This window comes from Colletotrichum chrysophilum (genome assembly GCF_026319265.1).
Source record: "Colletotrichum chrysophilum strain AFK26 chromosome Unknown scaffold_11, whole genome shotgun sequence".
Classification (NCBI taxonomy): Eukaryota; Fungi; Ascomycota; class Sordariomycetes; order Glomerellales; family Glomerellaceae; genus Colletotrichum; species Colletotrichum chrysophilum.
In genome coordinates, this window is record NW_026517298.1 from 439276 (window position 1) to 454175 (window position 14900).

The 14900-nt window shown below is 55.6% G+C and overlaps 2 protein-coding genes across 2 annotated transcripts; both read right to left on the reverse strand.

The window, feature by feature from the left end:
* Window positions 1-9169: 9169 nt before the first annotated feature.
* On the reverse strand, window positions 9170-10482 carry COL26b_002330 (uncharacterized protein; the record flags this gene model as incomplete). The annotated part of the gene is made up of 3 exons (XM_053175254.1): window positions 9170-9675; window positions 9749-10261; window positions 10401-10482. The coding sequence occupies 3 exons, from the start codon at window positions 10480-10482 to the stop codon at window positions 9170-9172; spliced, it is 1101 nt and encodes a 366-aa protein (XP_053040874.1).
* A 597-nt stretch (window positions 10483-11079) lies between these two features.
* Window positions 11080-12354, reverse strand: COL26b_002331 (uncharacterized protein; the record flags this gene model as incomplete). Its single annotated transcript, XM_053175255.1, has 1 exon — window positions 11080-12354. One exon carries the CDS (start codon window positions 12352-12354, stop codon window positions 11080-11082), a length of 1275 nt encoding a protein of 424 aa, XP_053040875.1.
* Window positions 12355-14900: the final 2546 nt, after the last annotated feature.

Sequence of the window (14900 nt, forward strand, 5' to 3'; positions counted from 1 at the left end):
TGCGTCGTCTCCAGAACAGGTCACGTTGAAGACGGCAAGGGGAACAGGAGAGGGCTGACGTTTTCTGAAATTCTGAATAGTGAATACCAGGCGGATACCTCTTGAATCGAGGGTGCCGGGGTCTTTGTCATGCACAAAAGCCGCGGCCGTCTCGTCGGAGCCGTTTGAGCAGGGGCTTGTTTCTACAGGTCCCATCCAAGTACCTTACCCCGTACCAACGGAGTGTCATGTCAGCAGTGGAAAGGGAAAGGGCTTTCCGTCCCGTCATCCCATCCGTCCACCGTCAGTTCCACGTTGCTGTCGTCCCAAGTTTGAAAGTCTGCCAATCCCCTCCTCCTCCCCCCATCCCATCCCAAGTTCCAAATCCCGACCGTTATCTCGTCCCGACTTAAGACGCAAGGTCTGTGAGGGATGGTAAGGTGCGGCGTGCCTTACTTGGAGGGAAGGCTGTGACACGCTGCTGCACCTTCTGCCATCTTAGAAGATCTTATCCGGCCAATCCATCGTCCCTCCTTCCAGGTTCTGACTCCATTCCATCCCGCGCCTTCCAATGACCATCCCATCCTACCATCCAGCCGTGCGGTGTTGGCGTGCCTGCCTGCCTTCCTCTGCCTTCCTGTGCCTTCCTGGGCTGGTCCTCCTTCCGTCTCCGTCTCGCTTAGGCAAGGGCAAGGCACGCCTTACTGATGTCGTTGCTGCTGCTGCTGCTGCTACTCTGCCATATGCCTGCCATTTGCACCTCCCGTCCGTCCTTCGCACCTGCACATCAGCAGATCAGCCGGAGAGGAACGACCAGAACTCGTCATGCGCGGCCAACGGAACCATTGATCGGCTGTCAACGGAGCGCGTTCCATCCACCGTGCCACCTCACCCACTTTAGCGGAAAGAGCGACACGACCGACCGAAAACGACGACGACTGGGACCTGCGGAGCTCCAACACTGAACAGCTGTGAGTGAACACTGTGAACGATCCGTCCAAAGAAGACTGCCGCAGCGATGCTCTGACTGACTGGGTGGGGTCCAGAGAAAACTGTCGGACCCTGGCCCTTGCTCATTCGTCCAGTCTTCCGTCCGCCTCCAAAGGTAAACTACCCATCCGTACCTTGCAGGTACCTACGTCGCGTCGTCCAGTCGCGCCTCCCTCTCCGCCAACTCCAACTCGCAAGTGCCTGACTGCATTGCATTTGCATTGCAGCACCCCCCACCTTCACCAAAAAAAAAAAGTGTGGAAGCTGCACTTGCGCCTGCAGCGGCCACACATCGGCGCAAGCCTCGCTGCTCGCACTGTCTCGGCTCCGTCCACTCTCTGAAGGCACAATGTCTCTTGTTCCTGGCGATCCATGCCGCCCTTCTGACCTCTCCGCCCCTCCCTCTCACCGGCGATGGCTCACTCACTCGCCTCTCCAACAAAAGTCTAAACAAAGCTCTGTACCCCCGAGACGCGTTTCCTGCTCAAAAAGAACGGCGTCATGTACACAGCCGATACGCCAGATCGAGACGACACCGGACTGTCATGTTGTGCTTCGGCAGACCTGGAAACTCAAACAAAACTACGTAACCCTCTCAACGCTGGCTCAGAGTCTGGGGTCTCGCGATGCACCTCTCGCTTGTTCTTGAACCATTGAACAGCCATTATCCCGGAAACCCACGGCAGACGTCGCCTACTATAGTTACTGTCGTGGACCGTTGCGCCGGCTGATCCTGATCCTGATCCCCCCTTACACGGTACCACACCTCCGTCTGCTGTGTCCGTACCTCTCATACCAATGGTTGGATACGCCACCCACCAACAGCGGCCTTCCTTCCAACGTCGATTTCCCCAACTTGGATCTGCATGTTTCCGTCCTCGCCGTCCTGGTCTTGGAAAGGGGGATCGATGGTGGCAAGTCGTCTCTCTGCTGGTTCGTCGATGCCCGCGCGGCAAACAATCCTCTGTGCCTTGTACAGCAGCTCGGCATCGGTCAAGCCTCTGGTGTCGTTGCACGTTGCCAGCAGTCAGGCGCCCGCTCTGATGCCGCCGTCCTGCCTTCTTGAGCCTCCACGTTGCGACGGTTCTTCGGATTCGGGACTAGCCTCTGGCCCTGCTCAAGAGGCCAGCCTCGCACTAGCCCTCATGATGAGAGAACCCAGCACCACCAAAACCACCATCTCAGTCGTAAAGCGAAAGGTGCAGAACGCGGCCCACCACTGGTTTGGACGACAGGGGTCTGTCAACATATCGACTGCCCGGCACACAGCATCTCCGTCGACCGGCTCAACGGCTTGATGCCCGTCTAGTGATTGAGGTGGTCATGACGGCGGTTTGCGCGCCATGCAGACAAGCTGTCCAGCTCATGCAGATGCAGCCCATTCACAGCTCTGGGATTGGCTCAACTGTCCGCCACCCACTTGGGCCACGGGCAGGCCTCGGCGCCCGTGCCCGCCCCGACCTCTGGCCTCGCTCGGCGTTTTTTAACTGAATGATTGATGGCTCCTTGACTTTGTCAATGCCATGGGGGAATTTCCTGTCATGGCGAACATGCTCGATCAACGCCAAAAGAGCAGCCATTCAATATCTTCCGGAAAGATGCCGAATTCTCAGGCCATCACGTCCCTTTCTCACTCTCTTGGCCGCACTTCTACAATGAGTGCCGGCAAGTATCACCTCAGCAAGTCTATTTGGAAGGGCTTCAAGTTGTTGGCGCGTTCTGGAACCAATGGGCAGGACTCAACTTCCACGAATGGCATGTCGGGGAAAAGGGGTCACGCCAAGCCGACCTATCCCGCCCTAAGCGGACTTGCCCACGCTGACCTCACGTCCGACCTGTCCACGCCATCGAACTGCGAAAACATTGCAGCCAACCATCCCTCTCAAGGGATGGGCTGTGATGCGATGCAATGTGATGGGGTCGCTGGGCATCCTCACATACAGACCAGAGACCAACTGTTTCCGCTTCGTTACGTATAAACTGCATGCGAATGCTCGTCGGCTCCCTTGGACGCCCAATCTGCATCTTGTGTACGGAGTCCTTTGCTGGGATCCGAATAACAACGCGCGAAACAGGTCGTCTGGCCATTCCTCCCGGGCAATCGACAACGAAAGGGATGTCTCAGACAAGGCCCTGTTGGGCGTTACAAAGACTGCTTTACACGCTCGAAGACCTCGCACACACGTCGAGGCGTTCCAACAGAAATCCCAGGCCCAATCCTATCGAGCATCGCGCCCACGGCGTGTTGGACAGCCGCATCTGGAAAGAACTTTACGGCTGGCTCAGGAATTTTGACCTTTTCTCCCTCCGATGCTCCCGCGTCCTCCGTCAACGGCCGAGGCTTCAGGTTGCAGGTATCGTCATTCAAGCAAGCTTGCATCTCCGACCTTGGTCAATGGTGCTGCTGTTGCAGCACTTCTTACCTCGTACCTGCAGAAGCGTCATGCAACCTAGGACACCGCCAGTGTCCCACATGCGCCAGAGACACTGTGACACGACGCTAACCATCTTTGACCGTTTAACCGGCTCCATTCAAAACATCTTACCAAGTCCCGTTCGAGATAGGTGGGCCAGTCCCGTTGGTCCTCAGTAGCAGCACCTACAAGAAAACGCTCCAAAATCTCTCAAGGCCAAAACGAACGGACTGGTATCGCATTGCACGGCATAATCGATGGTTCTTGTCAGTGTTAATCAAACCTGGCATCGCGAGAAGCTTGGGCTTTCACAATGTATTCGGTCTGACCACAGTGAGTGATGTCAACTGCGCTGAACTAGTTCCGACTGAATTCAAGATCGGACGAACTTTTCATCTGCTAAGCAACCCGTCGAAGCCCATAGCCGCCGGCCCCTCTTCGACTGCGTCCGTACTTGCAGGCGGAACATTCCCTTCGCGCACGCCTCCTTGCGCCCCTAACTTTGAGCTGGTTGCTCTAGGCGGTCGCAAGGTGCTTCACGATGCCCGAAATAGTAACATGAGTTTCGAGATGGCGGACAATCATAGCATCACAGCCGCAGGTGCCCGCTTGTTTTGATTTAGCCACCGGTCTTCTTAAGCTGCGCAGCCCCGGTCAACTCAGCTGCATGACCTTCACCTAACACTTCACGTTCTTCCACCGGGCAACGAACGTCTTGCTTGCCAGCATGCGAGACTCGCAGAGAAGTCAATTTTCGAGTTTCTGGTCACAACCAGGCAACGCCTCGCCTCCATCAACGCCACACCGACAAAACCAAGGTTCCGGAGCAGGCTCCTTCTCGAGGCAAGAGAATACGCATCGGGCACTGTGTCCGTCGCGCATGACGGATCGGCTCCGTTTTCCACAATAAGTCTCGCGGATCTGCATAACGCGCGACAGCCAACACAGTGTTGGAGGAATGTTGAAAACTGTCTCAAAGTCAGTCAGCGTCAGGGTTCCAGGTTGTCTTCAACAAGACCCGCTTTTACCCCTGAACGTTGGCGTCGGTACCTTGCAGCTTTGCAGGGCGTTGCGGCTAACCCAGCCAGTCTCGCGTCGCTTGCAAGGATCTTCACAAAACGAAGCCCATCATTGGGCAATCCCGCTCGAGCTTGGCTAAGATAGGGATAGCCAAAGATCGCCGATGGAATGCCTCGTCGGGTTAGTGAGGGGGGCCACTACCGCAGTCAGGAACCTGAGGCAAAGGGAACATTCAGATACGGAGGGGTGGTGCTCAAACTTCGTTGAGCCTCCCCCCTGTCTTCCACGCTTCCCACGCCTCTGTCTCCCACTCAAAATCCACTTGGTCAGCCTCCGGCGTGCTTCTTTCATCTGATCTTTTCTCTTCCCGCTTCTGGCTCTCGACTCCAGTTGTACCTAGTTCCGGTCCGCGTCCGGACCCATTTAACAACTGTCAAACTAGACAGCGAATGGGCTTCCTCCGCAGAGAATCAGCCAAGCACCCTGGGGAAAGACGGGATACGGCGGTTAGCGCTCAAACGGGACTGCGGCGCCGCATAAAGGAGAAGGGCAAACAGCAACACGATGACAAGAGGCATTCAGAGTACCGTGCGTTGTTGGTGGGAGATCGTCGTTTTGCAGCCCGCTGGCCTCGGGGCCAAACAATTCAAACATTTCTGCTACTGATTCAGCCACAAGCTCCGACGACGGTCAGTCATCGCATATGAATCCGACCGACCGGCTTTCCTAGCAGCATCCACCACCGCCTACCTGGCCTGTCGACCCGCCGCCCGTCGTGATTGAAATTCGTAAAACCGCTACGGGACTCTTCAAAGAAGGTGTCCGGGGTCCGTTGCTTCCGTCGCCAGCATCACCGGACCAAACCTCTCGTGGCCTGTCCGGTGAAATGTTCCAGAAGAACCATCGAACATTGCGAACCTGAGGTCCCTGGCCGCCTGCCCTAGTGTGCCCCTCCCCCTATCTGAGGGCCCTGCTGGGCGACACCTCGCTAGCCAGGAGCCCTTGAAAGGTCGGCTCGTCTGTCTGGACCCTTCATGGATAACACGCAAGATTGCCGCACGAGGTAGACGAGACGATGGATAGGCGAGATGTGTCTCTAGCATCATGTGTCGCAGCATCTGTGGCACAACTAATCCGTCACGTCAGACACTGTGAGCGTCGACCGTTGAGAGCTTGTCATCATAAGTCTATGTTCAACTTTAGGGTGTCTGCCTTACCTCTCGTTTGGCACTACAGCTGACATCCAGAGATGTGAATCAGCACCACTTCTCGGCCGATAGCGAATCCCTTGACACAGCAACGCAGGCAACTACGAAGTAACACTGACAACACAATTGAGCATGAAGTACTTTGTAGACAAACCACGAATATCGATTGTAAGGCCAAGAAAACAGGGCGTCCCAACTGTCATGCAGTCCGCTCCCCTACCCCCGGGCTGCATGACCACGGACCACACTTGATCCAATGAGCAAGTTACTGAAGCCCGGCCACTCGTGGAGGCATGAATGATCATCGCAGCCCTCCGACACTTCCATCAACAGACGCGTGTGGACGCGTTTCTATGTTTTCTCTCCGCACGAAAGGCGGTTGCAGCAGAAACATCTATGTAAACAGGCACATGTACCCGATTTCTTCGTTACAAGATGCATCTTCTTGTCGTTCCGAAGACATTAGACAACGAAACTCGCCGCCCTGGACGATCTGAGGCATCGTGCGTATGGTCAGTGTGCCGTTCTGGGGTCGCTCGGTTCTCGACCCCGAGAAAACTGGCGAACCCTCATGCGCAATCTATGGGCAATCGACGTGGCAGCATGGCAATATGGCAGCATCTCAGTCGCGCACGGAATCCTCAGCGTCAAGAAATCGAACAGGGCCACCAAAACTGCCGTGACACCGGGCCAAGCATTCCCAATTGAGTTTGCTGAAACTGCTCCGGGTCTTCGCTTCTTTGACAAGCATTGCAGGCATCGCGGAGAAATTTCCGAGCGAGCCCAGCACCCCGCTGCGAGAGAGAAATCAGTGAGGAAAGACGCACCAGTCATGCGTCGACAGCGCTCCGCCGCATTGTCTTTTGCAATTCGTGGCGGCAGAACACTTCACGACTCCTCTGCCGTGCTTGGGCCTCCAGCATGACAAAGAGAGGGAGGAACCACACATCGGCATTGCGGCGGTGGGCCCCCTCAGCAGAGGCTATGCCGGAACGTTCCCTGCTCACTTTCTGTCTGCGACGTCGTGCACCATTCCATCCGTACGAGATCGCACAAGGGGTTGCCAAAGATCGGCGCTAGCGTTCGTCTGATGTTCCCGGGCCTCACCGAGACGGGGCCCCTGGCCGGTCTACCGATGACAGCTTTACCGGGACGGAGCCTGTTCGCCGAAGGGAGAGGGCCTTTCGGTCTGGATTTTTCCTTCCGGGCTAACCCAGCTTGACCGACTCGAATCGTCCGAACACGCGCCTGGCACTGACTCGGCGCCACTCCTTCACATACACTTGGACAGGTCCCAACCAAAGAGACGTGACGATGACTGACCCGGCCGTCAGGTTACATGATGCACCCGGCTTCCCGACACACGGTCCGCCGAACTCTCAGATATATCAAGTAGTGGATCACCCTACATATTGAGGTCAACAAGGACAACCGTAACTTTGCCTCTTACAATCCGGGTCTTTTGAGGGTCTGTTGCGCTGCTCCCAACACGATGAGATCGTCCGAACTCCAACAAAATATATGACTGATTGGCATTTACATTAAACCCTATAGTGGATGGGGCTGGCCTAAGGGAGTCTGAGATGCTCGGAACCTACCGAGCCATTGGTGCTTGTGGGCACGTTGGTTGCGGCCTGGCATAAGGTTGTGTATTAGAAGTATCGTTCTCGACCTTTTTAGGAGGCAATGCGAGACCTTCGGGCTATTGGCTTTCGGCACTGTCGACGTCTTCCAGGGGGGCGGGCGGGCTGAGGGGCGCGGATAGCTCCTTTTTGTGAACCATGGGCAGTGTGAATACGAATGGAACTTACAAAGTTTGCTTGTGAAACACCCAGATAGTATGTCGGTATGACTTGGGGTAAGTTGAACGGTGCCTTCAGCCGTCACAACAATGAATCTTCCCACTCGTGAGCATGTAGAGGAGCGACAGATGAATATCCCGAGTGTGTGTGCGCTATAGACTATTTGACCTCACCCGGAGCGAATTGCCAAATTTACAGCCTGGCCTCCGGTTAAAAAGATCTCTCGTCCTTCGGATGTTGCGCACACATCAGATAGGTCAAAAGGACCAGCAGCACAGTGTCCGTCTAAATCACCATGAAGTCCCAGAAGAATTGATGCGTGTAACAAGTAATCAAAATAAAGTCTTTGGACTTGATGCCATATCACATGAACCTGCACCCTAAACAATGTGAAAAGGACGTCGTTTGCGATTGGGCCTGGCCTTCTCAAAATTACCTTTGTCCAACTATCTCATTGCGATAATTGGCTCATCTAGCCACCATTCTTTGTCCCAAGGGTTCCAACTCATGTGGTCTCGTGGATTCGGTATGAGCTGAATTGAGTCTTGTCAGTAAGGACCTAGTCCTCCGGTTGTCTTATGAGAGAGATAGTCCTCGATATCGGCGGCGGCGGCTTCACTGGATACGGTGCTTCTTTGCTGTCGAAAATGGTGTGTAATGTGACTTAACCGAGTTCGTATTTGAGCACGTATACTTGTCATGGTCAGAACCGGCTCTTCTCTTAGTCAACGGGAGACAGGTCTTGAGATGTGTGGACTGCGTCGTGGAGGGGTGGGCGTTGGGATGTCTGGTATTTAAACAGCCTAGCCTGACCTTTTAGTTACTACGAAGTTACAATCTCGGTGATCAGGTGTCCCTGGGGTACTTGCGAATGAGCCTTGCAACTTTGACATCAGTTGTCGACAAGTTCCTCAGCCTCCTCGCAATGATGATGATTTCACTCCTGTCCGGGTTTGATGGTCGTCACCTCGCGGCTCCGACGTCTTGGAGGTATTCACCGCGTGTGGTTTGGGTCGTGATCTGAACACGCGCGAGTTGTCCTGATCTTTCTGAGAACCTTGGTGCCTTCAAAACCTATTCCTTATTATGCACCTCCAGACACTGTTCAGCTCAAGCCAGGTTACTCGATCACTCTAATCCGACCAACAGCCCTCCGAATTCCTAGCCTCTCAAATGCTCTTTGTAGACGGGCTGTGAATCATTTTATACTCTCTTAGCGGGTCAAGAAGCATTTCGTATAGGACGTATATGATTTATCCTCACTCTTCAAGCTCAGATAGAGAATACTTATGTATGGAACTTTCTTTGGTCAGTGATTTGGTGTTGAAGAGTATCCAGCTTTCTTAGAGATATTTTACTAGACTTGATAAACGCCTAAACTAGTTGAAATCCTGAGGGATCAAATCTCGGGGACAGAATTGGACAGGAACAAGCAAAACATGCTTGTACTGACGCAGTACTCAAAGCATAGTCTGTAGATGAAAGAAACAGTCCACTAATACACACAAGCTCGTCGGAGGATTCGTCAGTAAGTTGACGCTGCGGGAGGCTCCATACATTGACGTGTTACGGTCAGGTTCTTACCTGTTCAGCGAAGGATGTCATAGATTCCATATCACGGCAGTGCCATCGCCAACGCTCTTTGTTGTTTTCTTCATCCTAGTTTCCTTCCATGTATGATTATTATCTATCATGGTCAGAGCAAGCCACGTCCTCACAACGGCTTGCCGCCCCCCTTCAAAATCACCAACCACAATCACAACTCCTTCATCACCTCACTCACAGCCTTCTTGGCCATCTTCCTCTTCTGCTCCTCAGGCAACCCCGCGCTCATGTCCCTGACAGCCTGCAACTTGCGCATCATCCCCTCCAGCTTCTCAATCTCCTCGGCATCAAGCCTCTCCTCCTCATCGCACGCTGCCGTCTCCTTTTCCGCTGCGTTCTTTGAAGCCTCGCCATCCTTCTTCTCGTCACCCTTCTTGCCCTCGTCCACGTCATCGGCTTGCTGCTGCTGCTCCTGCTCCAGGTTCCAGATCGCCTTCTTCAGCCCCTCGAAATCAGCCCGGTCGAAACCGAAGTCGAGACTCTCCGGGTCAAAGTCGAACTCGTCGTCGTCCCCGTCAGCGAGTGGTCTGGGTTTGCGCGGCAGGCCCGCCATCTCCGCCTCGACCTCCTCAAGGTCCGAGTCGACGTCCGGCCCGGCGTCGGCGGCCCAGTCGTTTGATTCCAGCGCCTCCAGAACTCGTGGGATGCCCATTTTTTCTGGGGATTTTGGTTAGCCTTTGGCTTTCTGACCTTGATGAAGGATAAGTGGCAACGAAAGGACAAAACAAACCTCCAAACTCGTTCCGCCCGTCATCCTTCTTCCCCCCGCGCACCTGCACAAACTCCAGCCCCCACTCGGCACACAGCTCTTCCCACTCCTCCGCGTCGCCCTCGCCGACGCCGATCCCCAACCCGACGCCGTCCCACGCCCACCCGCCGAGCCCCTCGCGCACGACCTTGCCGACTTCCGAGACGAGCGCGCGGGTTTCGTCCGCGGTGGGCGGCGGCGCGGGAGCTGCTGCTGCGGCTGCGGCTGGTGGCGGCGATGATGATGATGTTGGTGCTGCTGTTGTCGTGGATGAAGAAGGCGGCGGCAGGGCGAAGACGACGGCCAGACCGCCCAACACGGAGAGAACCTCCTTCGCCTCGGGGGACAGGAAGGAGGCAGACCACTCGGCGGGCGAGGTGATCAGGTCCAGCCAGATGGGCACCTGGGCGGTGTAGTAGCTCGTCTTGATGTCGAGGAGGTGAGTCGTGCCGGCCAAGGATGTTGAGGCTGGTTCCGGGACAGCGCCGGTGAGGTCTGCGATGCGTATTAGCCATTATGCCTCATAGCCAGCCATCTGACAGAGTGTGTCGTGAAGCTCATATGTGCCAGCTCTCTCTTGCTTGAGCGCATGGCGGGGTGATAAGATAAGCTGATTTCGGACGAGGTTGCGCACCTTTTAGTACCCTGCTGAGATGCTGCGTCGACTCGGCCAGCGAGACGGCCAGCACTCGGCGCGGATTCGAGACTTCCGCCATGCTTGCGTATATGTTTCTATGAGCTTGGTGGACTGACGCGGAATGGAATGCAGCATTCAGAGGTTGAATGTGACAGTTTGGGGCCCAAGGTGTCGGGACGGGGTCCCAGCTTACCTAAACGCCGGAGGACGGGCCCTGCGCTAAGCGGGTGCGGGGCGCCGAGCGGATGCTACGGACCCTGAAAACGCTCCAGTGTGTAAGACCACCCGGGACGGGAGATGCGGGCATCGTTTCTTTCATCATCTCACACATTGGACATCTTCTCTGCATTGACACGTTGCACTTGTACCGCACGACTGAGAAGTGGTATCAATTCTTGTAGTGAAGAGGTGAGGTGCGTGCGAACACTCTGCTAACAACTGTTTTTTATGGCCTCGCTACCCATGCAGAACGGGGTATTCTGAAGAAAGAGTCGGAAACGATCATGATAACGTGCAGTCTGGGAATCGTCATAATGCAAAAATGAAACGCCCTCCGAACCAGCCGACCATGAACGCATCAGAGAAAAGGGAAATAAACCAAGCCAAGCGAAACCAATCCAAGCTGAGATGAGAAGACCCGGAACCCAAAAAGAAATGCAGTACACAGGAAAAACGCCTAGCAATCGCCGCCCCAGCCAAAGTGACGGTTCACAACGTTCATCGCGCTCACGCCAGCCCTCACGATGCCCCTGGTCCTCTCGTCGTCCATGCCCGCGAGGACATCCTCGAAGCTGGTATCCTGGCGGCCCTCGGCATCCCTGAGGTCCCGCTGGTCCAGCTCGCCCTGGCGGCGCTCCATCACGGCGCGGTGGATGGCCCTGGCCCACATGTTGTACCACTGATCCTCAGACACGGTGATGTACTCCCTCCCAACGACGCGGCCGGTCTGCGGGTCCCGCTTGCGCCGAGAGAAGGGCCACTCCGCCTCGACGACCTCGAAGCGCTTGGTGCGGAAGAAGAGGTACGGCCAGGCAAAGACCCACAGGAAGGTGAGGTAGAAGAGCCAGCGCACCCAGCTGGAGAAGCGCCAGCGGTTGACACGGCAGGTGTTGTAGACGTCGACGCGCTCGTCGCGGACGGGGAAGCTCACGTCGATGCGGCCGCGGTAGTGGGTGGAGCGGACGAGGTCCTCGAGGCGGCCCTTGAGGCGCTCGTCGTCGTCGAAGCCGGTGACGGTGCGGGAGAGGGTGAAGGTCTTCAGGCCGGCGTGGGAGGCGCAGTAGCGGTGGCACCACTCGCGCAGGGTGGGGGGCTTGCTGCCCTCGACGACGCCGCCGGCGGAGGAGGAGCCGCCGAAGCCCGGGGCGCGGGTGGGGAAGACGGTGCCGCGGCGGACCTTTGAGAAGTTGTCTGCGGTGCGCAGGTCGCGCCAGGACTGGCGGGCGGAAATATCGCGGTAGAGGAACGGGGTGAGGTCGAGGCTGACGTCGAAGTCGACGACGGTCTTGGACTCGGTCTTGTTCTCCGACTTGTGGACGGTGCTGGAGTGGGTGCCGCGGACGCGGACGTACGGGCGTGGAGGGAGCTGGGCGAGGGAGGTGATGAAGGATTCGAGGTAGGCGGGGTCTGTGTCGAGGCGCTTGGAGATGTGGATCTCGTTGCCGGTTGCGGGATCTCTGCGGAAGAGATTCGGGGCGGCGTGTTCGTCTGCGAGCAGCAGAGAGGGATTCGGGGGCTCGGCGGCAGGGTCGTCGGTGTAGGAGGGCGGCAGGTCCAGGGCGGCGCTTGAAGATGCGGCGGCCGGGTTGTCGAAGTAGGGGTCGTTTGTGTGGAGGGAATATGCGTCGTTGGGCTGGTCGAGGCGGAGGGGTGGCGGGTTGTTGGACTTGGCGTCCTCGGGGGCTGCTTTGGAAGGGGGCAGCTCCGGGGAGAAGGCGCCTGGCATCGACATTTTGGAAATGTTGGTGTTGTTGCGGGTTGAGTGCCTGGCCGACTGCAGGGTGCGGAGAAGAGATCGGTGAGTGGAGGTGAGGATTAAGGACGTGGAGAACACTGAATATTCCCTGTCGCTATCTTGGAGGGTGGAGGGAGAGGAGGACTCGATCCCGCAAAGATGGAAGTCGACGGCGGTAGAGAGAACCGACGAAGAATCAACACGAAGACAAATAAAAAATTAAACGAAGGACGGTGCTGAGTGAGGGGATGAAGGAGAGGGATAGATGGGGTGATGCCGCAGGCAGCGAAAGGGAAGGTAGGGAAGACAAGGTATGGTCTTTCCGGGTCGCTATTTTGGCTTTGCCGTCGCTCTGGAGTCTGGGCAAGGTTCCAGGCCCGGAACCTGCATCCATGTCTTGGCCACCAGACCCTGAAGTGACCAACGAAAACAACAACACCTCACACTCCAGCTACCTTACTACGCTGCATCCAGGTACCCTTACTGCCTACACGAATCAACGGCCAACAGTTTCGTCTTGCGGCGCAGCAGCATCCACCTGCTTGTTGCGGAGGACCCTAACAACCTCGCGGCCAGCTCACACAAACAGATTTTATTGTTTTTCTTCACTTTGCTCGTCCTGGTGCCTGAGGTAAGGCACGCAGTAGACAGGGCCAGAGAGACAATTAAAAAATAAATATTTGGTGCGGAGAGACGATTGAGCGCCACAGATTGGCCACTGGCCACTCACCACGGGCCTCTCCTCTCTTCTCCTCCTCTGCAAGGCGACGTGGACGCCAAGTTCTGGCCAGTCAGGTGTCGGATGGCGGTCATTCTGCATTGTCACTGGCGGCGCCCCCGCCATCTCCACACGGAACATCCAACCGGGCGCTGGCCACTCAGCCACTCGTTGCAGGACCTCGTCCCACTGTTGAGACGTCGCTCGTGCCACCTGCTCAATGCGATGAACCTGGCAACATACTGGCACGTGTACCTACATATATCTGCCTGTCCCTTTCACTCCCCTTCCGTGCCAGGTCATCTATTTTCAAAGACGCGGTGAAGAGCCTTCCTTCGGATCAAGCCGAAGGAAGGGAGCATGTTGCAACGCTGAACGTCCCTCCCGGCCCGAAATTATGTTGTGAGGCGAGACTGCTGCGGCTGAAGGGGCTTCGTCAGCGACGCCACGCCCCCTTTCTTAGCTGGCTGACTGAGCGGCGCCATCTGGGTGTGGCGCTTTTCGTTTGCTTAGTTGACTTTTGATTGTTTCTTCATGCTGGAAAAAAAAGTCTATTCCCAGCCAAGACTGACATGACATGGTGTTCTGATGACCGTTCCTGCCGTTGTTATCTCAACTTTCGAGAACCTTGGCCACCATCCGCCAAGGTGCTTAAGACTTGTCTTGTTGATGCCTGCCTTTTCGTCTAGGAATATCTGGGATTGGATATGAGGGTGAGAACAAACTTCACTGTTGCCTGCTTCCGGCTGGCAGGGCCTGCTTATGAGATGAGTAGGTTTAGGGCCAGGTCGACGAACACTTTTTGCCAATTGGCGGGCATGACCGCGCCAAGATCCTCAAATGAAACTTGGAGAGGGCACTCTGAAGCCAAGTCTTTTGCTCGGCGGACACGGCGAGAGGGGCTAAGACGTCGATAGACCCTTATCCTTCCAGCGGAACTGCGAAAAGGCAACTCTACTAGCTCTAACTCAACCCTCGCGACGACCCCAATCCAGGTAATCGTACGCATATAAATTCGTCAGCTAGTTTGAGTTTGTGATCGTTCTTTACAAATACCGCCTCAGCTCGCCTGTCTTGATACCAGTTCCTTAGTCTTGGAACCGTACAAGAAGTTGTGGTGTCATCACAGGGTGTTCAGACCACAATATGAACTCATAGCCGCCGCCACTGTCTGTCCAAGTCATTCATCGCCATAGAACACTACGAATAATTCCAAGAAAACATTGACAATGCCGACCCCTGTCATGTTTACAGTTACCGGCATATGAGATGGATGCATCACCCCTACCATTATGAGGAAGCGCGTGAGCTCACCACTGAAGATGCGTATGAGAACCTCATCACACGGTTGGAACCAGACATGTACCTGTTACGATTCGCTTTCTGCTACTTTAAGGTCTGTCCAGTATCACCCTCCGCTTATATCAGAGCTCCTCATCCGCACTGTATAAAAGCAGGCGCTTCAGCTCACTAGATGATGATTCAGGACCAATCCAATCCTCGAGAAGTCGTGTTTGCTGGCTGTTTGTGCCATCGAACGGGCGAACAGGCATCCCACTTGCCTCCTTCAGATGCGAGGCCTATGGTGTCGTCGTACAGTCAATAGCAACTGAATCCCGCCATGATCACTCCAATATTCGTCCTGAATACGCCTCGGACTATGGAGGCCGTGGATGAAGGAAGAGAACGTGTTTAGTGCTGGAGTTTTGGAAACAGCTCAGTGCTGTGGATTTCTGACATCGATACGAAGGTCATTTGCCCTGCCCAGATGGAGGCGGACTTCGAGAAAGACATGAGATTTCTTCTCTTGAGAGTAAACTAACAA